Source organism: Eumetopias jubatus, unplaced genomic scaffold (genome assembly GCF_037043125.1).
Source record: "Eumetopias jubatus isolate StellerSeaLion01/CBP00866 unplaced genomic scaffold, mEumJub1_p1.0 scaffold_16, whole genome shotgun sequence".
Classification (NCBI taxonomy): Eukaryota; Metazoa; Chordata; class Mammalia; order Carnivora; family Otariidae; genus Eumetopias; species Eumetopias jubatus.
The window spans coordinates 49709812-49735445 of NW_028274822.1; the positions used below are offsets into that span (position 1 = coordinate 49709812).

The 25634-nt window shown below is 36.0% G+C and overlaps 1 protein-coding gene across 9 annotated transcripts in view; it reads left to right on the plus strand.

The window, feature by feature from the left end:
- The window catches only part of ESCO1 (establishment of sister chromatid cohesion N-acetyltransferase 1), an 84436-nt gene extending 59198 nt beyond the window's left edge, over positions 1-25238 (plus strand). For 5 of the 9 annotated variants that reach the window (XM_028092526.2, XM_028092529.2, XM_028092528.2 and 2 more), the window contains 4 exons: positions 12645-12734; positions 15942-16085; positions 20222-20409; positions 24044-25238. In XM_028092526.2, the coding sequence (XP_027948327.1) occupies positions 12645-12734; positions 15942-16085; positions 20222-20409; positions 24044-24191 (570 nt within the window). In that variant the 3' untranslated portion in view covers positions 24192-25238. Of the gene's footprint in view, positions 1-11974; positions 12099-12644; positions 12735-15941; positions 16086-20221; positions 20410-24043 lie in introns of those variants that run through there. The other 4 variants (XR_003607458.2, XR_003607457.2, XR_015766940.1 and 1 more) reach the window with 4 other exon arrangements.
- The last annotated feature ends 396 nt before the right edge of the window (positions 25239-25634 follow it).

A 25634-nucleotide genomic window follows, 5' to 3' on the forward strand; every position in this document is an offset into this window, starting at 1 on the left:
GACCCTGCCACCAGACAGGGTGCGCTTTATAGTAAGTCTTGATGTCAGGTAGCATCAGTCTTCTCACTTTGTTCCTCTCCTTCACTATTTTGTTGGCTATTCTACCTCTTTTGCTTTTCTGTATAAATTTTAGAATCATTTTGTCAGTATCCACAAAATAACTTGCTGGAATTTTGATTGAGATTGAATTGAATCTGTAGATCAAGTTGGGAAGAACTGACCTCTTGACAGTATTTTTAGCTTTCTAAATCTAGTCTCAAAATTTTTTATTGGGCATTTTTATTGGCATTGTGTATGAACGGATAGTAGAGACTGAAGTAGAGCTTTCCCTTTCATTTTTCCTAAGCGTTTAACCTTTCTGCTGTCAGGCACCTATAGCCTGTCAAGCAGCAGGTGCTGATCTCTTAGATCTAATTAAGAATTGAGTTGGGGGGCCTGGCTGGCTCAGTTGGTAGAGCATGTGACTCTTTTTTATTTTATTTTTTTATAGTAAATTCTCCCCGCAACGTGGGGCTCGAACTCATGACCCCAAGATCAGGAGTTGCATGTTCTACGAACTGGGCCAGCCAGGCACCTCAAGCACGTGACTCTTGACCTTACAGTTGTGAATTCCAAACCCCTGTTGGGTGTAGAGCTTACTTAAAAAAAAAAAAAAGACTCAAGTTGGGATGAAATTTTAGTTTGTTTTCCCATCCATTTTGGTTTTTAATGTTCTGAGGTTGGGATCAGGTGCCTCTCTCCAGAAGAAATTGAGGATCTAAACTCTGTAGATCTCTCTATACCTTCCAGGTCAACTCAGCAGATGTCCCGGTGGAGAATTATTTCTGTGTTTGAAGCTCCTCCATATTTCAGACAGCCATGCTAACTCAGCCATTAAGATTTGGTTTTTCTTGTCCCAGCAGGACACTCTTCTCCTTGTCCTCTGCCTATGGCAGTTTTTCTTTCTCATGCTCATGCTCCCAGGCTTGGTCAGTGTCTTAGGATAAAAATGGCTGCTGGTCTCTGCTCATCTAGGAAGGGTTAGTTCATCCCTGGAAATCAGTCCATAGCTCTTCAGTGCTTTTAAAGAAAACATGGCTTTAGTTTATTGGTTGTTTTCTTATTAAAAGAGGAACAGTGATTTTCTATGACATGCTTTGTCCTAACTGGGAATATAACTCCCAAAGATGTACATTTTGAGGGGTGCCTGGGTGGCTCAGTCGTTAAGCATCTGCCTTCAGCTCAGGTCGTGATCCCAGGACCCTGAGATCAAGCCCCGTATCGGGCTCCCTGCTCAGCGGTAAGCCTGCTTCTCCCTCTCCCACTCCCCCTGCTTGTATTCCCCCTCTTGCTGTCTCTCTCTCTCTCTCTGCCAAAAAATAAATAAAAATCTTTAAAAGAAAAAAAAGGTACATTTTGAGAACATTTTTCAGTACTGGAGGCCCCATTTATATTTGGGTATAGGAGTGAATGGAGTTTGGACTATGAGTTTTTAAAAATTATGACCAATATTGAGGAGGTCAGTATATTTGTGCTAAGCCCCACATAACCTTGAGACAAGATTTACATCAAATAAAATATTTCTTACATATTGGAAAGTCATTATGTATGTTGAAAAGTGCTTAACTAAATTGGTGAATCCTAATAAAGAGCTATTTAGGATTCCATAGTATTTGAGAATGACAGGAGAGAAAAGAATCTCATAATTCCTCTTGTTTGACTTTGCATTAGGTCTGACCCAAGGATATCTTATGAGAAATATTATTCCTATAGTAATAGATTTTGATGTTGTAATTATAGTAGAAGTTCTTTTAACTGACAAAATTGGAGAATTGGGTCAGTTATTCAGAAAAGTTGATTCAAGTGGACCCTTGGTATCAGAGTACTTGAATAACAGCTTAAATCATAAGGCTTTGTATTAAGAAGTCTGGAGGCATGTAGTTTTAGGATTGTTCCATCCAGCAGTTCAACCATGTCATCATGAGTGCTGGCTATTTCTCATTCAGTGCTCTCCTCTCTTAAGGTACTGACTTTCTGGCTTCATAGCTGTGAAGGACCACTTCATGGTCCTTAAAGTAGACTGTTGTAGTCCAGATACTGTGTTCAAATTTAAAACAAGAATGTTTGTTGGGGTGGGTACCCTATCAGGCAGGCCCTTTAAATGGCTTTTTCCTTTCATCAGTGAAGGACAGCATTTTTCCAGAATCTCTTAAAAAGTTCCTTTCGTCTCCTTCACCAGAACTAGGTCTGGTAACTACCCTTAGCTGCAAGGGAGCTAGGAAAGCAAAAATCTGGCAAAAAGAACAAAGATAATGATAATTGGTTTATGCCAGTGGTTCTCACAGTAGGGGAATTTGATGTTGTTACACAACTTCTAGTAGGTAACATCTGGAAATATGTGGAGAATATTGTTGACATTTAGTGGGTAGGGGCTAAGGGTGCTAAACTTTTTGCAATGCCGTTCCAAAAAAGGTAGAACATTCTAGCTGAAAATGTCAGTAATAGCCCTGTTGAGAAACACTTAGACTAATCATAATTTGTGCAGGTATTACCAAACAAAATGGGACAAAAAAAGAATGGGAGAGAATGGCTATAGGATAGGCAAAGGGAAATGTTTTCTGTATGGTCATTACGTAGTTTAAACATTTTACTATAACTTGAAGCATATACATTTATATTAAATGTAATTGCTATGGGGAGACTGTTTCTTTGAGTATGGATCTGCTGATTAGCTTTGGTTTTTTTCTCATATAAATCATACTCCTAGCTAGTCTCTGTGATATACTTTAAAAAAAAAAAAAAGAACTTAGACATTGCAAAGCAATCTGAGACTCTGGGTACAGAATTATTCTTGTTATATTTTTGATTTTTAAAAGAGGCTTGGCCTATTTTGCTTTTTTCCAGAGTATTCTATCTATCTTCATTAGAACAACTATCTTTCCACTGTTTAGCTAATATTTGATTACATTTTATAGTTAAAAATAATAAATAGGAGCACCAGGGTGGCTCAGTTGGCTAAGCATCTGCCTTTGGCTCAGGCATCGAGCCCCACCGTCAGGCTCTCTGCTTTGCGGGGAGTCTGCTTCTCCCTCTTACTCTCCCTCTGTGCTCTCTTTCTCTCAAATAAATAAAATCTTTAAAAAGTAATAATAAATAAATTGGCATACACAAGTTTAGGAACAAATGATACTTGGTAATCCTGTCTCACTCAGGTGTGGGATAACAAGGTTGTTCACTGGTCATCTGTCAGTGTGCTCCAGGTATCTGTTTCTGTTACTCAGGGAAAACTGAGCATTAGTTAATCCAGCAAGTTAATTAGGTGGGTATCAATTAAGAAAGTTACCACCATATAGTAAAATACTAATAGCACAGATTGAATTCTGGACTCTTCTGAATGATAATTTGGATTACTTTCATAAAGACCAGATTTCATCACTTCTCTTTTAGGTTTTTGTTTTTCTTAAGAAATTATTGAGCTCAAAATAGTTTTAAGACTCTTTCATTTTATCTATGAAAATGTTGTGCTGTTCAGAACATATAAAGCACCTCATGAAAACCTCTTTCTTAGGACTTAGTTTTCACCATTCCCTGAGAAAAATTTATTATTAAAAAAATGCATATCAGGATGTTTGAGGAATGGGAAATAACTTAAAAAATAGATGTCACTGTCTAAATCATTGAGTTCCTTCCAAAATGATTTTTTTTAGATTTATTTATTTTAGAGAGAGTACGTGCATGCGCCAGTGTGGGGAGGGGCGGGGGGGGAGCATCTCAAGCAGACTCCCCGCTGAGCACAGAGCCCACAACCCTGAGATCATGACCTGAGCCAAAACCAAGAGTCAGACACTCGACTGAGCCACCTAGGTGCCCCCAAAATAATTTTTAAAATTGCATTTCAGTATCAAATGGTCTTTAATTATGAAAAGGCATTGAGAATTTTTTTATTATATATTATCATTGTATTACCCACAAGAAAGAACATTTAAATACTTTTAATTTGTTCTTTTAAGGGCATTATGTTCTTCAAACTTCTACTGTGGAGAAAATTTTCTTTTCACATTCTTTTCCTTAAAAAGATTATAATTTAGGTAAACGAAAGAGTGGCCTTCAAATTTTTTATTCTTCAACTTACTAAAAATTTATAAAAAGCAGTGTATATACCTGGAAGTGAAAATTTCACCAGTATTACAAGATATAAAATGAAAAGTGAAAGTCTCCTTACCTTTTCTCTATTTCCAGTCCCATTCTCCAGTGATAAAGCACTTTTTTCTGTTTGAGTGTTTACAGCATAACTAAATAAATTAAGCTATGTATGTATAGCTTATATTTATAAAGCTGTATATAAATGTGTGTGTGTAAAATCTTCTAATTTTTATTAAAGTTTTGTTTTTAGTCCTGTTGATTGCCTTTAATTTTAATATTTATAAACATTTGACTCCTTGATGCTTCCATTATTCCATTCTCAAGCTTCCAGTTTCTCAGTTGTAGTTAATTATTGTAGTTATTCTGTAAGTATTAACTTACTCAATTCACTGTTAACCATTGAAGTAGTTTTCATTCCTCTTTCATGGATTGCAAAACTGAGGCATAAAGGGTTATTAAGCTTTTGGTTTCATAAATAGAGGTTTTGGCTCTTCAAGCATGTGCCATCCTTTCAAAAATAAATATTATGTACTTGATTTACTGTGCTATGAGCTTGGGATGAAGTCTTGGTCCTTTTGGAACTTACATGGTCTATGTGGTATTTCTCATTTTAAACCTTGACAGCCTAGTCATCCTGAAACTCCAGATCCCTGAAGCTTCCATCATTCCTAGATCAAAGAGAATTGGTCCTTGAATAAAGGATTTGGCAAAACAAATAGTTTTACTGGAGGAATAGAAGTTTTCAGAGGTTCTAGCTTTTATTCATTCAGCTTAAATATTGCAGCAAACCAGAAAAATCTTGCTGGCGTAACATACCTAAAAAAATGAAAAGTCCATAAAGTGCCTTTAGAATAGAGTCAGATTTTCCTAACTTAAAACTTAAATTCCTATATAAGTTATTTTACATTTAGGAGAAATAACAACGATAACAATAACAAATGACATTAATTAAAGGCTTCCTGTCTATCAGGGACTGATCCAATTTTTTACCTCTGTGAAACTTCTTATTTCTTTTAGCGAATCATGAAGTAGTTACAGTTAATTTATAAATGAGGAAATAAGCAGAAAGGATGTGTATTTGCCTAAAGTCAAACATAGGTACTAAGTAATGAAATTGACTCTATAGAGTCCTTGAATAACAGACTGTAGTTTTTTACTTTTTATTTGAATTTCAACAGAATATATTGTATGATATAATTTAGCTCAGAGAAATAAATTGACCCCAATTACTTTTAAACTAAAGTCCGCTCAGATGATCTTTCATGTTCTTTTGAATTTTTAACAATACAAAGGTTTTAAGTGACACTTGACACGTTTATGTTTATAATTGGAAATTGAAATCCATGTTAGGACTATTTATTTTTGCTGTTGTCCATCTGTCCTATATACAGCTGCCAAATTCATCTTCATTGGGCTCAACTATAGTCATGATTTTTGCTTATCTAAAATCTTTCTTGATTTCTCCCTTTTTCTCCCAGGCATTCATGGCTCCTGAACATTATTGGTTCTTGTCTGCCCTTGTAAATGTATTTCTCATAATTTCCTTATAAATTCTCTTCTCTAGCAAAATTGATACACTCATTGTCTTATGCATGGCTTATAATTTTCCACCTCTGTTTTTTTTTTTTAATTTTATTTATTTATTTGACGGAGAGAGACATAGCGAGAGAAGGAACACAAACAGGGGGAGTAGGAGAGGGAGAAGCAGGCTTCCCCGCGGAGCAGGGAGCCCGATGAGAGGCTCAATCCCAGGACCCTGGGATCACGACCTGAGCCGAAGGCAGACGCTTAACGACTGAGCCACCCAGGCACCCCTCACCTGTTTTTTAGTTTGTACATTCTACCACGGGGAATGCCTTCCTGTTCTCATCTGTACTCTTAAAGGGGAAATACCATCTCTTCTGTGAAACACTTTTGGTTTCCTCTTTAATCCCAATAAAAGTTTTTTCTCTGCTTAAAATCGTTGTAATACTTTTTATTTTTTTATTTTTATTTTTTTCGTTGTAATACTTTTTAAAATATTATTTTGCCTTCTCTTGGAAGTTCAAGCTTCAATTTGATAACTGCTTTTTTTGGAATTAAGAAATGCATTAAATATGCACATTGGTTGTAAGACGAATTCTGGATTCAGAAACATTGAATTCAGTATATAAAAAGTTTAGTTTGAATCAAGGAGAACTTCCTTTCAAGCATAGAGGTATATGGATTGCACCTTCTATTACAGACATTTGTATTATTTATTTCTCCTATTTGATTTGTTAAGATTCTTGAGGTCATTGTGGCATAATAGAGAAGAATGTGAGTGAGCTTAGTTAAATTAGAAAGATTTGGTTTTCTAGAGAGCCTCTTATATGACCATTGCGAGTTAAGTAACCTTTTTCACTTTTTTTTTAATCTGTAAAAAATGAAAAATCTCAGGTAATTTTTTTCTAAGCTTATTTGTTTTTCAAACATTATTAATTACTATGTTCCATAGTTTAAAAGTTATTAAAATTATTAAATTTTAAAAATTACTATTAAAAAGATAGTTTTTTCCATCATGTAAGATCACAGGCAGTGCAAGGGACAGATAGATAAGTAAACATATCTAAATCCTGTGGAAAGTGCTAGAGTAGTAATACATACAGGGTACTCTCTGAATGTAGAGCATAAGGATATCCAACGAAGATTGGAAAAGTGAGGTTAATACTTGAGTAGAGTCAGGACAAGTTAGGAGTCCTTTGTGCCCAGGAGAATATAGAGCAGAGGCATTGGACCAGAGGAATAGTGGGTGTAAAAGCTGGGATATTTTAAATATGTCCTGTGACTGGGTCTTGTGTTAGGAAAGCTTCAAGAGGGGAAGCTTGAAAAGGTGGGTGAAGAGCCAGATCACAAATGACCTTGTGAAGGTATCACAGATGAGGGCGCCTGAGTGGCTCCGTCGGTTAAGCATCTGCCTTCAGCTCAGGTCACGATTCCAGGGTCCTGGGTTTGAATCCCGTGTCAGGCTCCCCGCTCAGTAGGAAGTCTGCTTCTCCCTATTCCTTTACCCCTGCCCCTGCTCGTGTGCTCGCTCGCTCGCTCTCAAATAAAATCTTAAAAAAAAAAAAAAAAATCACAGATGAAAAAACCTGCAAGAAAATGCTGTTACCATGATAGGAGCTATTATTTATTGGGTGTATATTATTTGTGTTAGGCACTGTGCTTAATATTTTATCATGTTTTCTCAGGTTCTCAGTAATTTTGTATTACGGGTTTTTAAAAATTTTTTTATTATGTTAATCACCATACATTACATCATTAGTTTTTGATATAGTGCTCCATGATCCTTTGTTTGCTTATAACACCCAGTGCTCCATTCAATACGTGCCCTCTTCAATACCCACTACCAGGCCAACCCATCCCTCCTCCCCCTCCCCTCTAGAACCCCCAGTCTGTTTCTCAGAGTCCATAGTCTCCCATGGTTTGCCTCCCCCTCCGATTTCCCCCCCTTCATTTTTCTTTTCCTACTATCTTCTTTTTTTTTAAACATATAATGTATTATTTGTTTCAGAGGTACAGGTCTGTGATTCAACAGTCTTACACAATTCACAGTGCTCACCATAGCACATACCCTCCCAGTGTCTTGTCACCCAGCCACCCCATCTCTCCCACCCCCCACCAATCCAGCAACCCTCAGTTTGTTTCCTGAGATTAAGAATTCCTCATATCAGTGAGATCATATGATACACGTCTTTCTCTGATTGACTTATTTCACTCGGCGTAATACCCTCCAGTTCTATCCACGTCGTTGCAAATGGCAAGATCTCATTCCTTTTGATGGCTGCATAATATTCCATTGTATATATATATATGCCACATCTTTACCCATTTATCTGTCGATGGACATCCTGGCTCTTGCCATAGTTTGGCTATTGTGGACATTGCTGCTATAAACATTGGGGTGCACATACCCTTTCGGATCACTACGTTTGTGTTATCTTTGGGGTAAATACGCAGTAGTGCAATTGCTGGGTCGTAGGGCAGCTCTATTTTCAACTTTTTGAGGAACCTCCATACTGTTTTCCAGAGTGGCTACACCAGCTTGCATTCCCAACAACAGTGTAGGAGGGTTCCCCTTTCTCCGCATCCCCGCCAACGTCTGTCGTTTCCTGACTTGTTAATTTTAGCCATTCTGACTGGTGTGAGGTGGTATCTCATTGAGGTTTTGATTTGGATTTCCCTGATGCCGAGCGATGTTGAGCACTTTTTCATGTGTCTGTTTGCCATTTGGATGTCTTCTTTGGAAAAATGTCTGTTTTTATATCCATTTTATAGGTGAGGAAACCAAGGTTTAGAGAGGTTAAGTAATTGGCCCAAGGCAACACAGCTAGTAAGTAGCAGAGTCTGGATTTGAATCTTGGTCTTAACTGATTTTTAAAGTCTTCTTTATTGCTTTGTATGCTGCTTAGATCAGTAGTGTGCACACATGGTAGGTGGTCAGTACATATTTCTTGAATTGACTGAATTTTTCCATCTAATTATTCAACTTTTCATACTTTTTTTTTTTTAAGATTTTTATTTATTTGACAGAGACAGAGAGCACAAGTAGGGGGGAGTGACAGGCAGAGGGTGGAGAGAGAAGCAGGCTCCCCGCTGAGCAGGGAGCCCGATGCAGGACTCCATCCCAGGACCCTGGGATCACGACCCGAGCTGAAGGCAGATGCTTAACTGACTAGTCACCCAGTTTCCTTCGACTTTTAATACTTTTAAAGTTCAGTGAAGGTCACACTGAGGAGAAACATATCTTTATCAGTAATGCTGATAATATACGAATATGTTTCTAAAAAAAAAGGTCCAAACATGCATTTAAAATCAGCTGCTTGGGATAGTTAAGTATTTTAATACCTTTATTATACCATTTTATTAAAGTAAAATAGGAAATATAGATAAGCTAAAAGGAAAAACTAAATCACTCAGATTTAAAAGATGAAAAGATTGTTTTTTACATAAAGGTTATTTAAAGAATATAACCACACCTTAAAAAATAGTTAATTCCTTGATATCAGATATTTCTTTAGGGTTCAAAGCTCTCCAAATATAATTTCTATACTGTTTATTTGTTTGAATTAAGATCTATATATTGCATTTGTTGGTATACCTCTTAAGTCTTTTAATCTAAAGGTTCTCCCTCTGTCTTTTTTCTTGCAATATTGATAATTTTTTAAAAAGCTGGTTGGTTTTATTTCTTTCATGGGTATTCTCGTTCAGCCTTTTATGAAAGCGATTAGTATGAACTTTAAAAATTGGGGTATAATTTGCATACAGTTAAATGCACAGATCTTAAATGTTTGGTCGGTGAATTTTGACAATTGTATACATCAGTGTATCGGCTACTTAATGTATTTTGTTTTCAATTAATACCTTTTTTAAATGGAAAGAGAGGAGAAATCCTTTCCATTCTTTAGATTCTAAAGTTTAGAGTAAGTACAGTGGCAAGGAACAACAAATAGTCATTGTTTGCTGTTAGGGTAAGCTTTCACAGCCAGATGGGTGAATTAAGAAAATTTGGGGTTTGGAAAATACTACTCACTAGCAGAGGGATGTGTGTAACATGTTAGAGCTAAAGGCGAGAAGTGTAAATGCACTGCATTTGAATTTATATCTTTGCCGAAAGCTGTGGCTGTTTGATTTTTCCTCTAAATTGTATATGCCCTTCCCCCACAACCTTCCCCTCTGCCTTAGTTTCAAGCAGCAGATAGTCTCCTGTAAACTTTTTAAAGTCGGGAGGATCGTGTGATTATTAACTCCAAGAAAGAGATAACTGCAGTTGAGGCATATAAATGTCTTGAGTATGTTATTTGACAGACATGAGCCAGCATACTTCTTTCATCTGTCCATGATGTTGTATTTAACTTCGGGGACTTTTATTAGTTAACTTGTGTTTTCTTAGAGTAGTGCACTGATCTTAGTTTGATATCATTAGGGAGGTAGAATGGAAGTTACTGAGTGGCTTCTCTGTGTGAGGAATTATCTTAAATACAACCCTCTTAACAACTAAGTGATGGAGGTGATGACAGCCATTTTGTACATATCCTAGATCAGGAAGCAGAGAGTTTGTGATTTGCGCAAGGTCGTATAGCTAGTAACAACAAAACAAGGCTTTAAACCCTGAAAAAAATTTTTTTTAAGATTTTTATTTATTTATTTGACAGAGAGGGAAAGACCACAAGCAGGTGGAGCGGCAGGCAGAGGGAGAGGGAGAAACAGGCTCCTTGTTGAGCAGGGAGCCCGATGCGGGGCTCGATCCCAGGACCCTGGGATCATGACCTGAGCCAAGGCAGTTGCTCACCTGACTCAGCCACCCAGGTGCCCCTAAACCCTGAACTTTTACTCCAGAACTCTTAAATAGTTTTCACTAAAATATGCTGTCTTCATGAAACTTAAAAAATCATAATCTGCCCTTTGCAAATTCCTGCTGCTTTTTAAGTACATGAAGAAACAGACCCATATTTAAAACATAAAATTATGTCAAATCCAATTGTGATATGATTTTCTGTATGAATGTGCAAGTGTCAGGTTGTTTCAAGAGAAAGTTTAATACTAAAAAGATAGTAAAACAATTTGTCTAGTGCCTATAGTGCAATGTAATGACATTAGACCAGCATTTTTGTTTTTAAAGATAATAGGAAAATAACTTACCAAATTTTCTTTAGATAATTCAGCTGAGGAACTATGACTTATTTTTTTTTTTTTTAAGATTTTATTTATTTGAGAGAGCGAGAACACAAACGGGGAGAGGGAGAAGCAGGTTCCCCACCGAGCAGGGAGCCCGATGCGGGGCTCAATCCCCGGAATGACCTGAGCCGAAGCAGACACTTAACCGACTGAGCCACCCAGGCTCCCAACTATGACTTTTTTTTTTTTTAATTTTATTTATTTATTTGACAGAGAGAGACACAGTGAGAGAGGGAAGACAAGCAGGGGCAGTGAGAGAGGGAGAAGCAGGCTTCCTGCCGAACAAGGAGCCTGATGTGGGGCTGGATCCCAGGACCCTGGGATCATGACCAGAGCCGAAGGCAGATGTTTAACAACTGAGCCACCCAGGCGCCCCCCAACTATGACTTTCTTATAAATGAGGGTTACTTCAGTTTTCTAGTTCTTCATTGAATTTGTGGTTGAACTTTTAAAACGAAAACTCCATTTTCATTTTTATTGAAAATGGATTTATTTTAAAAGTGTTTCCCAAATTAACATAGTAATATAAATTTGTTTTTAAAGAGTTGATATCTTTTATGTTTTAAAAATTGTTTACTTAAATTCAGGTTTAATTTCTAAATTGAAAAAAAAATGACTTCTGTGGCTGTTGTTCTGCTCCTTTGCAAATCTTGAGAACTTTTTAACCAATCATAATTATAATCACCTGAAGCTTACTTTATCTTTGGGTGCTCTATTTTTTAAATGAATTCTCATTTTATGTACTTCAGATTGTTACATTTACCAAGCTTATTACTAGACTTTTTGTCCCCAAGATCCTGCCCCTCTCCTCAAAAAATCATTCTAAATTATTTAAGAAAATCAGCCTCTTCTCTGACTTGCCATATTTTTTAAAAATGTAGTTACTTTTTTCTTGGTTTTATTGAGCTTTCATTGTCTTAAAAGATCTCAGAAGATCATGGTTTTCTCTAGTAGAAGTACGTATTCCTTCTTGAAAGGCCCTTTTTCTTTTTTTTTTTTTTAATGTAAAGTTGGTTGGGTAAGACAAATGAAACAACCAGTTAAGCTCATTCCTTCTGTACTTATTATTAACTTCAAAGCTCCTAGTTTTAACCTCTGGTTCAGTCCCATCTTACTAGATTTAAGTGGCTTTTGTTTTGTTTTGTTTTTCATGCAGGTTCTGCTCATTAATCACCACGAGTGTGGATCTGAAGAAGAGTTTATTACCTCTCTTTTTTTGAGTATGTTTAACTTCAGATACACACAACGTAGCTTCTCCTTCCCTATTAGATTCTTAGAAGGTAGTTATATTTTTATAGTCTCCTTCTTGTGACTTTGATAGTTGTGATCAATAAGAATAAAAACTATTCCTTACTACATACTGGGCTACTGCATGCAAATCAGTTCATTTAAAACCTCCTGGAGGTCTTTGGCATGCCAGACATAAAACCATGAGTGTTTGTTTGTGGAGGTAACCATGTTCCAAAGAAATTTAAGAGTTAAATTCTTTTATCAAGAAACGGGAGAGTTATCTTTTAGGCTCTGGGAATCACTTTTAAGGGGCTTGCTTTTGGTGCGTGATTTTCAAAATTAATTTAAAATGGGAAATGATAAGAATATTCTTGTGGTATTAGATTTCTGAATGAGTAGTATAGAGAAATTAATTTGCATTGTACCCACTGTATGCCTAACAAAATAGCTGATTCATCATATCTTATCAGTTAAACATTAATGAGAATATTTTTCCATACTTGCAATTTTTAGATACATCAATATATTTTTCTTCTTATCTGTGAATCTGATGAATGAAATATAACATAAAATTCATTCATATTTTTTATATCTAGGGTTGGAAAAAAGAAAGAATTTTGGCTGAATATCCTGATGGCAGGATAATAATGGTTCTTCCTGAAGACCCAAAGTATGCTCTGAAAAAGGTAAATGTCCAGTGAAATTTCATGTAGAATGGATAATGTCTAATTTTTTGAGAGAGAGAGGGGGAGGAGAAGAGGGAGAGGGAGAAGCAGACTCCCCACTGAGCAGGGAGCCCGACAAGGGGCTCAATCTCAGGACCCTGAGATCATGACCCAAACCTAAGGCAGATACTTAACCAACTGAGCCACCCAGGCGCCTGTAGATAATGTAATTTTGTAGTCATTTTAACAGGATAGCGCATTACTGGCATAGCATGTTTAAGCACGAGCTCTGAAAACAGCAAATAAGCACTTAAAGACTATACTTAAAAATTATGCTTAAATTTATGTGTCTAGGATATGTGAAATAAATTTTTAGTGAATTGATTACTGTCCCATGTTACCAATAATTTGACGGAATGAATAAAAGGCATGCTAGTTGTTTAATGCCACATTAGTGACTTTAAGAGTCAGAATTACAGGGGCACCTGCTTGCTCAGTTGCAAGGTCGTGTGACTGTTGATCTCAGGGTTGTGAGTTCGAGTCCCATGTAGGGCATAGAGATTACTTAAATAAATAAAAAACTTGGGGGTGTGCCTGGGTGGTTCAGTCGGTTAAGCGTCCTACTCTTGATTTTGTCTCAGGTCATGATCTTAGGGTCATGATCTCAGGGTTGTGAGATCAAGCCCTGCGTTGAGCCCCACGTTGGGCTCCTTGCTCAGTGTAGAGTCTGCTTAGGCTTCTCTCTCTCTCTCCCTGTACCCCTCCCCCTGCTTGTGCTCTCTTCCTCTAAAATAAATAAATAAATCTATTAGTTAAAAAAAGTATTACTTTCATTAAAAAAATCAGAATTATAATTAAAATTTGACAATAACTTAGAAAATTAACAATTGTAAAGTTTCATGTTGAGAGTAAATTTTTAAATAAAAGCTTATTGTAGAAGAAGATATAATAATAGGTCATAGAGGGTCACCTGGGTGTCACAGTCGGTTAAGCATCTGACTCTTGGTTTCGGCTCAGGTTGTGATCTCAGGGTCATGAGATCGAGCCCCATGTTGGGCTCTGCTGGGAGTCTCCCATGAGACTGTCTCTCCCTCTGCCCCTCCCCCCACTGCTCTGCTCTTTCTCTCTCATAAATAAATAAATCTTTTTCAAAAAGTCATAGAAGTTCTGAAATTAAACATTAGGTAATCATAAAATGTTAAAGAAATCCTCTTATCTGGTGTGAGCCAGGCTTAGTCCAACTTTTAGAATTCCATACTTTGAAGGTTCAGAGAGATAATGAAGTCTGGATTCATTTTATTATATTGGGTATCTTAAAAGGCAGGAAACCATAGGATAAACTTATTTTGAAATGACTTAATATTAATTACATTTTCAAATAATATGCTCAAAATGTTTCCTTCACCCTCCGTCTGCCTTTTCAGAAGTACCTTATAATGTAACGTGGTGGGTCCAGTTGTCTTTTGAAAAACTTAGTTTCACTAGAGTGTGTCCAAAATGTCTAGGAAACACAAGGGAAATGTTTTATTTATTGTTCTTTTTTTTAGGTTAACAATTGGACCTCTTTCAATTTAGGAAAACTTCACTTGAAAGGGTGACCTTATTATTTGAAAATATAACTAACATTCTACTTTATCTTGTGGTTTTTGACTTTTCACATGCCTTGTATTATGTATGACTGGACAATCCCAGATAACCAAATAAGCTCCCATACTACCACTGCCTAATAATATAGACAATAACATTTAGAATGACATGTAACCATGCCACCTGTCTTATATTTGAAACATTGATCCTTGTCACAAAAACAAATACTTGTTAATTAATATTGGATTAGTGATTGATAAAATGAAAATTAAATTATGTAATTTTTGGAATTCCAACTATTACCGTTGGAAATGAACAGTGGGAAATTTGCTACACCACCGTATGTGGCATTCAGACTTTCTTAACTAAGAATCTTCAGTAAATGCTAACTTCCTCATTTTAGTTTCTTAGGGCAAAATCTTAGTAACAGTGTCGTATGTTACTAGTCAGTAATCCATAGTGGGTTAAAAATTAAAATCTAAGGAATTGTGAGTCATTTGCTTTTAGGAACTGAATTGTGAGTTGTGTTATGGGACACTGTTCCAGGATTGGGAGGACTTGAGTTTACATCCCTGAACATGGTATTCTGCATGTCAGAGGTATGAATACTTAACCCTCCGAGGGGTTATTTTAATTTAATTTATTTTTTTAAAAAGATTTTATTTATTTATTTGACAGAGACACAGCGAGAGAGGGAACACAAACAGGGGGAGTGGGAGAGGAAGAAGCAGGCTTCCCACAGAGCAGGGAGCCCGATGCGGGGCTCGATCCCAGGACCCCAGGATCATGATCTGAGCCGAAGGCAGACGCTTAACAACTGAGCCACCCAGGCACCCCTGGGGTTATTTTAATTTTAAACTTAGTAATACAAATGAATGTTGGACTGAATATTTGCATTTTATTTTTTAACTGGAGAAGGAACTAATGTTTGATTACCTACAGAAACCTTTGACTTTGAGCCTCCAGAAGCTCGAGCTTATCATATTTGACCTTGACCACAGTTCTAGAGGTAGACTAGAAGAAGCACAGTTTGATGCCATATTAGCATTATTTCTGCTCTTTGGTTTTCTAGATGTCCAATATCTGACATGGGAAAGTTACCTTTGAACTTTCTTTCTTGCATATGTAAAGTGAGGGACCATAGACCCAAGAAATGTTGGGTTTAAATAAGATAATATTTATAAAGTGCTTTGCATAGTATCTGGCCAGTGGTGGTTAAGGAATAAACATGTGTTTCTTTCCTCTGTGCTCACTTCCATTTTACTGATGAGAGTACTAATTAAGGCTTGGGAAGACAAGTGCTTGCCTGGCTAAGATTCCAGTGAAGTTCTCTTCAATTCTCAAACCAGTGATGCTTCTAATGCTTTAATGTTCTTATTGTCTATTGTAGGAGCTCTCACTGTTCTTGTTACTTAGACTGCTGGGCTTGGCATTACTGTCCAGTTCTTTCCCCATTTTGCACGTTGTTTCACAGGCCTTGAGAAACATTACTGGTTAGCATAATCATTGCAAAGAGCTCTTCTGTAGGCAATATTCTGCTTGGAATAATATGCTCAACTTACTGAACTGAAATAGTATGTTTTAACATGTATACAGTGCTTCCTTTCATTGTTACAAAATACACTGTTCTTTATTTGGCAGGTTGACGAGATTAGAGAGATGGTTGATAATGATTTAGGTTTCCAACAGGCCCCACTAATGTGCTATTCCAGAACTAAAACACTTCTCTTTATTTCTAATGACAAAAAAGTAGTTGGCTGCCTAATTGCAGAACATATCCAGTGGGTAAGTGACTTTTAAAGAGTGTTCTGATTTGTAATTTGGTGTCTAATGAGTTTACTGTGTAATCTTGAATAACACAATCCTGGTAAATTTACATTTTATACAGGGAAGCATGTGAATGTTGGAATTGCCGTGTCTAAATTTTTACTAAGCAGAATTATATCTTTTATGGGAATTAGTTTCTCAAGTCAGTATATAAAATAAAAATTCTATAAATCAAAAAGTACTGTTAAATTTCGTTTAGGAAGTTTCCACGTTGGGTACTAATGTAATGTTTGTCTCCATTCCTTCAGTATTGGAATAAAAGCAGAGGTTGGCAAACTGTTGGCCCAAGGGCAAAATCCAGCCTGTTTTTTTAAATAAAATTTTATTATAATTACAATACAATTTAAATACAATATAATATAAGCAGTGCCCATTTGCTTACACATTGTCTCTGGCTGGTTCACACTAGACTGAATTGAGTAGTTGCAACGGAAACCTGTTGGGTTGCAGAGCCTAAAATACTATCTGGTTCTTTATAAAAAGTTGTCCACTTCTTTTTTTTTTTTTTTTCTTTTTTTTGACTTAAAAATTTTTTATTGTTATGTTAATCACCATACATTACATCATTGGTTTTTGATGTAGTGTTCCATGATTCATTGTTTGTGTATGACGTGCAGTGCTCCATGTAGAACGTGCCCTCTTTAATACCCATCACCAGGCTAAACCATCCCCCTACCCAGTAGTGCAATTGCTGGATCGTATGGGAGCTCTATTTTCAACTTTTTGAGGAACCTCCATACTGTTTTCCAGAGTGGCTGCACCAGCTTGCATTCCCACCAAGAGTGTAGGAGGGTCCCCTTTCTCCACATCCCCGCCAACATCTGTCATTTCCTGACTTGTTAATTTTAGCCATTCTGACTGGTGTGAGGTGGTATCTCACTGAGGTTTTGATTTGGATTTCCCTGATGCTGAGTGATGTTAAGCACTTTTTCATGTGTCTGTTGGCCATTTGGATGTCTTCTTTGGAAAACTGTTCGTGTCTTCTGCCCATTTCTTGATTGGATTATTTGTTCTTTGGGTGTTGAGTTTGATAAATTCTTTATAGATTTTGGATACTAGCCCTTAATCTGATACGTCATTTGCAAATATCTTCTCCCATTCTGTCGGTTGTCTTTTGGTTTTGTGGACTGTTTATTTGGCTGTGCAAAAGCTTTTTATCTTGATGAAATCCCAGTAGTTCATTTTTGCCCTTACTTCCCTTGCTTTCGGCGATGTTTCTAGGAAGAAGTTGCTGCGGCTGAGGTCGAAGAGGTTGCTGCCTGTGTTCTTTAGGATTTTGATGGACTCCTGTCTCACATTTAGGTCGTTTCAACCATTTGGAGTCTATTTTTGTGTGTGGTGTAAGGAAATGGTCCAGTTTCATTCTTCTGCATGTGGCTGTCCAATTTTCCCAACACCATTTGTTGAAGAGACTGTCTTTTTTCCATTTTCCATTCTTTCCTGCTTTGTCAAAGATGAGTTGACCATAGAGTTGAGGGTCCATTTCTGGGCTCTCTATTCTGTTCCATTGATCTATGTGTCTGTTTTTGTGCCAGTACCATACTGTCTTGATGATGACAGCTTTGTAATAGAGCTGGAAGTCCGGAATTGTGATGCCGACAGCTTTGCTTTTCTTTTTCAACATTCCTCTGGCTATTCGGGGTCTCTTCTGGTTCCATACAAATTTTAGGATTATTTGTTCTATTTCTTTGAAAAAAGTGGATGGTATTTTGATGGGGATTGCACTGAATGTGTAGATTGCTCTAGGTAGCATTGACATCTTCACAATATTTGTTCTTCCAATCCATGAGCATGGAACGTTTTTCCATTTCTTTGTGTCTTCCTCAATTTCTTTCATGAGTATTTTATAGTTTTTTGAGTACAGATCCTTTGCCTCTTTGGTTAGATTTATTCCTAGGTATCTTATGGTTTTGGGTGCAATCGTAAATGGGACTGATTCCTTAATTTCTCTTTTTTCTGTCTTGTTGGTGTATAGGAATGCCACTGATTTCTGTGCATTGATTTTATATCCTGCCACTTTACTGAATGAATTCCTGTATGAGTTCTAGCAGTTTTGGGGTGGAGTCTTTTGGGTTTTCCACATAAAGTATCATATCATCTGCAAAGAGTGAGAGTTTGACTTCTTGTTTGCCGATTTGGATGCCTTTGATTTCTTTTTGTTGTCTGATTGCTGTGGCTAGGACTTCTAATACTATGTTGAATAGCAGTGGTGATAGTGAACACCCCTGCCGTGTTCCTGACCTTAGGGGGAAAGCTCTCATTTTTTTCCCCATTGAAAATGATATTTGCTGTAGGTTTTTCATAGATGGCTTTTATGATATTGAGATATGTACGCTCTGTCCTTATACTCTGAAGAGTTTTGGTCAAGAAAGGATGCTGTACTTTGTCAAATGCTTTTTCTGCATCTGTTGAGAGGATCATACGATTCTTGTTCTTTCTTTTGTTAATGTATTATATCACGATTGATTTGCGGATGTTGAAACCAACCTTGCAGTCCAGGGATAAATCCCACTTGGATCCTATTGGGTAGTATTTTGGTAAGAATTTTTGCATCCATGTTCATCAAGGATATTGGTCTGTAATTCTCCTTTTTGATGGGGTCTTTTTCTGGGTTGGGGATCAAGGTAATGGTGGCCTCATAAAACGAGTTTGGAAGTTTTCCTTCCATTTCTGTTTTTTGGAACAGTTTCAGAAGAATAGGTATTAATTCTTCTTTAAATGTTTGGTAGAATTCCCCTGGGAAGCCATCTGTCCCTGGGCTTTTGTTTGCTGGGAGATTTTTGATGACTGCTTCAATTTCTTTAGTGGTAGATCACCACTTCTTTGCTTGAGCTCTAGGTGAGAAGTTGACTTGTATTTAGGAGCCAAATTGTACAAAAAATAAAAGAATCACAATAAAAGGGATATATTCACATTGTGTAAGTTATGTAGTAACTGACCAACTTATGAGAACAGAAGATTCTAGACTCTCTAATCATGCTCATTTTGAGGAATACCTCATTTGAATTGTCTTTTTTCAGCTGAGTTCTTGTTTGTGAATTCAGTGCACATTGGATATGATTTTTGTTTAGTTGGTATCTGTATATTAATAATTTCCTGCAAACTATGTTTTATAAAAATTTTCTTATAAAAAGTCAAAACAAGTCTTTATGAGTTAATTTCTATATGTTAATTTTAAAAATCAGTCTTAAATTGTGTGGCTTTATGAATCTTGCTATTTATATTAACAAAATTGATTTAAATGAATAGCTGTGATAAGGTAATTTGGGGATATAAATTTGATATAAAATGACTTACAGAGTTTGCCATATTGAAATTGAGTTAATTTTACATAGTGTATACCCTTGTGTTTTTTTCAATTTATATTCTGCCTAGTTCCAAAAATCACTTTTGCAGTGTTTAGAAGATAGCTGTGTAATGTTTGTTTGTTAATTCTTCATTGTATTGTCTAATCGTTTTAAGATTTATACCATGTTCTGTCAGAAGGCTGGCTGTTGTCCAGCTAGACTGGTAGAGGAGATGATACTATGTTTTTTAAAGCACTTTAGTTTTTTTTTTTTAAAGAGATGGAAATGTGCGGAAAGCAGCTTTTTGAATTTTTGATTGTTCTGCCATCCCTAGTCCTAGTTCCTGCACAGTTATGAACCCTAGAACTATGGCAGTAATCACAGAAACAGTTGTTATGACTGCTGAGTTCTTGACATGTACTTTTGCTTGTCCTTAGAATGTGGGAGGTAGAGAAAAAAATAACAGTTGCCATTATGGACCAGCCATGATGGGCAAGGTATTTTATATGTATTACCTTATTTAATTTCTCTACAATTTTCTGAGAGAAGTGGTAGATATCTCTAGTTTATAGATAAGGAACCCAAATCTTAATTTGTTAACTGCTTTTGTGGTCACATAACTGGTAAGTAAATTAGAACCGAATGTAGATTCAGATCTGTTTCCTAAAGTGGGAGTGAAAGAATAAGTGGCCCCCATAGTTTGTTAAGCCAGACAAATGGAGCAGCCTCCTCACTAAGGTCAGTACTAGACAATTGCTAGTTAACATTCTCACTTTAAAATTTTTCCCTCTAATTTTGATACCTTAGGGCTACAGAGTTATAGAAGAGAAACATCCAGTAATCAGGTCAGAGGAAGAAAAAGTCAGATTTGAAAGGCAAAAAGCCTGGTGCTGTTCAACATTGCCAGAGCCTGCAATCTGTGGAATCAGTCGGATATGGGTATTCAGCATGATGCGTCGGAAGAAAATTGCTTCTCGCATGATTGAATGCCTAAGGTAACTTGAATGTGATTCTTCAAGTGGTTTTCTGTAGTTTTAAGATTTAAGGAGATTTTTAGTATCAAGACTGGCATTTAATCTTAAATCTATAACATTTATCTTAATTTAAAATTTGCATAAGATTGTCAGTGTATTGGATCTTTGTTTTTTATGTGAAGTTAATCTGAGGGGAGAGAAAACACTATCAGTTAAATACTATTAAACTATTTTTACTTACTTGTAACTATGTTATTAGGCCAAAATAACCCAGTTATTTCAAACCGTTCAATATTGGAGAATTTTAAAGATAACCAAATAAATGTGAGAATTTGGAATTTAAAATTGCTTTTAGAAAAATTTGTCTTAAATTAGGAATATTATTTGTAAATTATCTAAGTCTCCTACTAGTTTTTCTTTTTGCTATTTTTATTGCTTGATGTTAAATTAAAGGTATAGAGGAAAAGACTCAGATAAATTGCATGTTTTTTTTTTTTGTTCTTTAAAGTACCTTTGCCAGAGGATTATTGGAGGTTCAAATTAATCACACAGATGAGGTTTTTACGTCAGTCTCATGTTTTTGTTTATTTCTGGAATCCCTGTCTGCTATTATCTGTAGGTATAGCTTTCAAAGTAGTCCATCATTGTTGTGAGATCCTAAGGATCTAGGAATCTTAGAACCTTAATGTGTTTCTGGTCTTTCCCTCTTACTTTATTGTAAAGTAGTGATCCAGAAGGGCTCAGGTCTACCCGCCCTTTTCATGACAAGAGGCAAGTCTGTTTTTAGCTCTTTCAAAACTAAACCTGGAAAATGCAGCTGCTTAAATAATAGTCCTAAATATGAGGGTATTGCACCTCCTTTAAGTCTTGTAAATTTATGTCTTACGACAACCCTAAGATGGTTCTAGTTTATAAAAACATTACACAGTGTAGCCATTGCATTTGTTGTGTGTGATAGTGAGATGCCCCCATAAGCTTCCTGTTAAAACTCATATAGAGTTTCTACTTTTTTCATTTATTGTTCTTTCTTATGTACCTAGCTCACCTTGTTAAGATTATAGTGTGAAAATTCTAATAGTCTGTATCCGGCTAAATTGAAAAAAAAACTTTTAAACAACAGCTTTATTGAGATATAATTACATAGCATAAAACTCATCTCTTTAAATTATACAATTCAGTGGGTTTTAATATATTCAGAAGGCTGTGCAACCATCACCACTATCTAATTCCAGAACATTTCCGTCACTGTCCCCCTAAAACCCATACCTATTAGCAGTCACTCCCCATTTCCCTCTCCCCCAGCTTCTGGCAATCACTAATCTACTTTCTATCTGAATGGATTTTCCTATTCTGAACATTTCATATAAATGGATTCCTATAATAAATGACCTTTTGTGACTGGTTTCTTTTCCTTAGCATGCTTTCAAAGATCATCTATGTTGTAGCATGTATTTGTGTGCTTCATCCTTTTTTTTAAATTTTTATTTTTTTAAATTTTTTTTTTTAAGATTTTATTTATTTATTTGACAGAGACATAGCGAGAGAGGGAACACAAGCAGGGGGAGGGGGAGAGGAAGAAGCAAGCTTCCCGCGGGGCAGGGAGCCTGATGCGGGGCTTGATCCCAGGACACTGGGACCATGACCTGAGCCGAAGGCAGATGCCTAACGACTGAGCAACCCAGGCGCCCCTGCTTCATCCCTTTTTTTATTGCCAGATGAAATCCCACTGTATGGATGTATCACATTTCATTTATCCATTCATCAGTTGATGAACGGGGGTGGCTTGGTTACACTTTTTTGGCTATTATGAATAATCTGTGAACATTCATGTACAAATTTTTGTGTATTTTTATTTCCCTTGGTAAGTAGAGAAGTGTTTGCATGTTTTTGTTTCTCTTGGTATATACCTAGGAGTAGAATTGTTGGGCCATATAGTAACTGTATGTATAACATTTTGAGGACCTGCCAAACTGCTTATCAAAGCAGCTACACTATTTTACAATCCCACCAGCAACGTATGTATGAAGGTTCTAATTTCTCCACATCCTCATCAGCATTTGTTACTGTCTGTTTAATTTTAGCCATCCTAGTGAGTATGAAGTGGTATTTCATTTTGGCTTTGATCTACATTTTCCTAATGGCTAATGAGCATCTTTTCATGTGCTTATTGGCCATTTACGGATGTTCTTCAGGGAACTACCTATTCAAATCCAATGTCCATTGTTAAATTAATTTATCTTTTTCTTATTGTAATAGTTCTTTATTCTGGAGACAAGTCCCTTATCAGGTTTAAGATCTGCAGATATTTTCTACCTTTTCATAGCTGTCTTTTCATCTTCTCAGGTGTCCTTTGAAGCACAAAGGTCTTTAATTTTGAACTCCAAATTATATATCTTTTTCTTTTGTCACTTGTGTTTTTGGTGTCCTAAGAAGCCATTTCCTAATGCAAGGCTACAAAGATGTATACCTCTATTTTCTTCCAAGAGTTCATACTTCTAGTTCTTACATTTAGGTCTTTGATCCATTTTAAGTTAATTTTTGTGTATGATGTGAGATGGGATCCGACAGCATTCTCTTTTTCATGTGGATATCCAGTTGTCCCAGTGCCATTTGTTAAACTTTTCTTTTCCATTGAATGGTCTTGGCACCCATGTCAAAGTCATTCATTGTGAGGGTTTATATCTGGACTGTTCACTTCTATTCCATCAGTCTATTCTTAAGCCATAGCACACTGCTTTTAGTTCTGTAGCTTTGTAGTATGTTGCAGAATAAGGAAGTGTGAATTCTTGAGTTTTGTTCTTTTTCAAGATTCTTTTGACTGTTTAGTGACTCTTCCAATTTCATGAGAGTTTTAGGACCAGCTTGTTAATTTCTGCAAAGCCAGGTGTAGTTCTTCTGATTCATAAACATGGCATGTCTTTCTGTTAAAGTTCCCAGATCTTGCACCTCTTTGTTAAACTTAATCCTGTGTATTTATTCTCTTGATGTTATTATCAATGGAATTGTTTTTAAAACTTCATTTTGGATTGTTAATTTCAAGTATATAGAAATTCAGTTAATTTTTTAATATTGTTCTTGTATCCTGCAACCTTGCTGAACTCATTTTTAATTAGATCTAATGGTTTTTTTGTGAATTCCTTAGGATTTTTGTATATACAAGATCATCCAAAACTGTCTCCAGAAAGAGGTAGTTTTACTTCTTCCTTCTTAATCTGCTTTTTAATTTCTTTTCCTTGTCTAATTACCCTGGCTAGAGCCTGCAGTAAGTACACTGTTGAATAGAAGAGGTATAAACAGATAGGTTTCCTTGTTCTTGATCTTTGGGAAACAGTTTTCAGTCTTTCACATTAATTTTGATGTTGCCTGACGCTCTTTATCAGGTTGAGGAAGTTCCTTCTCAGAATTGTTGAGTATTTTTATCAAGAAAAGGTGTTGGGTAAATGTTTTTTAAAACCGTTGTTACTTTCATAAAATTTTTTTACCTCAGGTTATTAATAATCTAGATGAGTGATTATTTTCAACAATTTTTAGAACATACAACATTACCTAAAAGTTTTACTGGTCAAATTTTACTTGATAGGTTTTTCCAGTTTTAATGATAAAAATGTTAATTTCTTTCTTTTTACCCTTCCACACCCCCTCCCTTTTTTAATAGGAGTAACTTTATATATGGCTCATATTTGAGTAAAGAAGAAATTGCTTTCTCAGATCCCACTCCTGATGGAAAACTATTTGCAACACAGTACTGTGGCACTGGTCAGTTTCTGGTATATAATTTTATTAATGGACAAAATAGCACCTAAAACAAATTCGTGCCTGCAGTACTAGAAGACATCTACTGAAGAGAATGGATTGGTTGCTGACTTTAACCAGGAACTAGGGCCATTTTTATTACGATGAACTCAGGACTGGCAACAACTGTAAGGTTGTTCCATTTTCATAAAATTGGAAACAATGCAGTAATAGCTTATTATTGTTTTGTTTTTTAAAGAAGATATTTTATTATCTTTTACAGAAATTTATGATTGATGTATTTTATCTATAGTTATTTAGACATGTTTACATGCAGCAGATAATTGTTCATAGTGGACTGAAAACTAATGCAAGGACTATGGTCTCAGTGATAAGTATATTTTGAAGTTCTTAATATGGAAATATACCAGTGTAGCTTGGTACTGTATTTTTTTATATTGATCTGCTGATACCAGTTATAGTTTTAAAGATTGTATTTTTACAGAGCGGGAACCAATGTTTTTGGTTCTTATTCAAGGAGGGTGCAATATTGCATGTCAGAGAATTCAAAGCTAATTCTTAAAGGGCCTGAAATACATTTTAAAGGAACCCCTGCAAAAAGGCATAGTTCCAAATAAGCAGGAAGAATTTGGAATATTGAACATTTTCTTCCATTTCTTTCTTTCCTATTCTTGATGCAGGAAGAAGTGGAAGGTGGTAAAGAATTGAGGCTTTTCTTCTTGGAGAGCTATAAAGTGACTAGAATTAGAAAGTACCCTCTAAAGTTTATTATTCTTTCATTCCGGTTTTATTTCTTAAAGTAAGTGGCACCTGGGCACACTTAGGCTATTAACAAATCCCAAAGAGGTCTATAAAAACCTATGGAATAGTTGTAAGCTAACTATGGATGACTTGGTATCTGCTTTGTTATTCCTCAGAAATACTACACTGAGTATATGCCCGCGTTACTGGACTTCATTTTGATACTTGTCAATCCTTCATAGTGCCCTCTACTTTTAAAGGGTTTATATGTTGAAAAACTGCTGTGGCCTTTTATGACCTGTATATAATGTAGAATAAAATAATAAAATACTTGATAGCTTTTTCTAAGTGATAAATGTGATAATAGTGTGTTGTCATTTGTGCTTTTTCAGGGAGTTAAGTTTGATACCTTAAAATAGAATTAAAACACCAGCTTCTTATAAGTTTCACCATTTTGCCAGAGGACCAGTATATCTGTAACAACTCTGAACTTGGTCTTCAAAAGGCAAAATCCTAACAGAATTTTTCTGGTCTTTCAGAGAAAGAGCGAGCCATAGCCCAAGAATGAAGCACCACTTCATTTAACATAGATTATTTTTATGAGCTGAAATAATCATATCTCCATTAAAAACCAGCTAAAATTTAGGGCTTTAAATTAGCAGGTGTGTATTTTACCCCCCCATAGGTGTATGCTTTTTAAACTTAAAGAGTGGTACAAAGCTCTGTATTCTGTTTGTAGGGGTGTAAATATT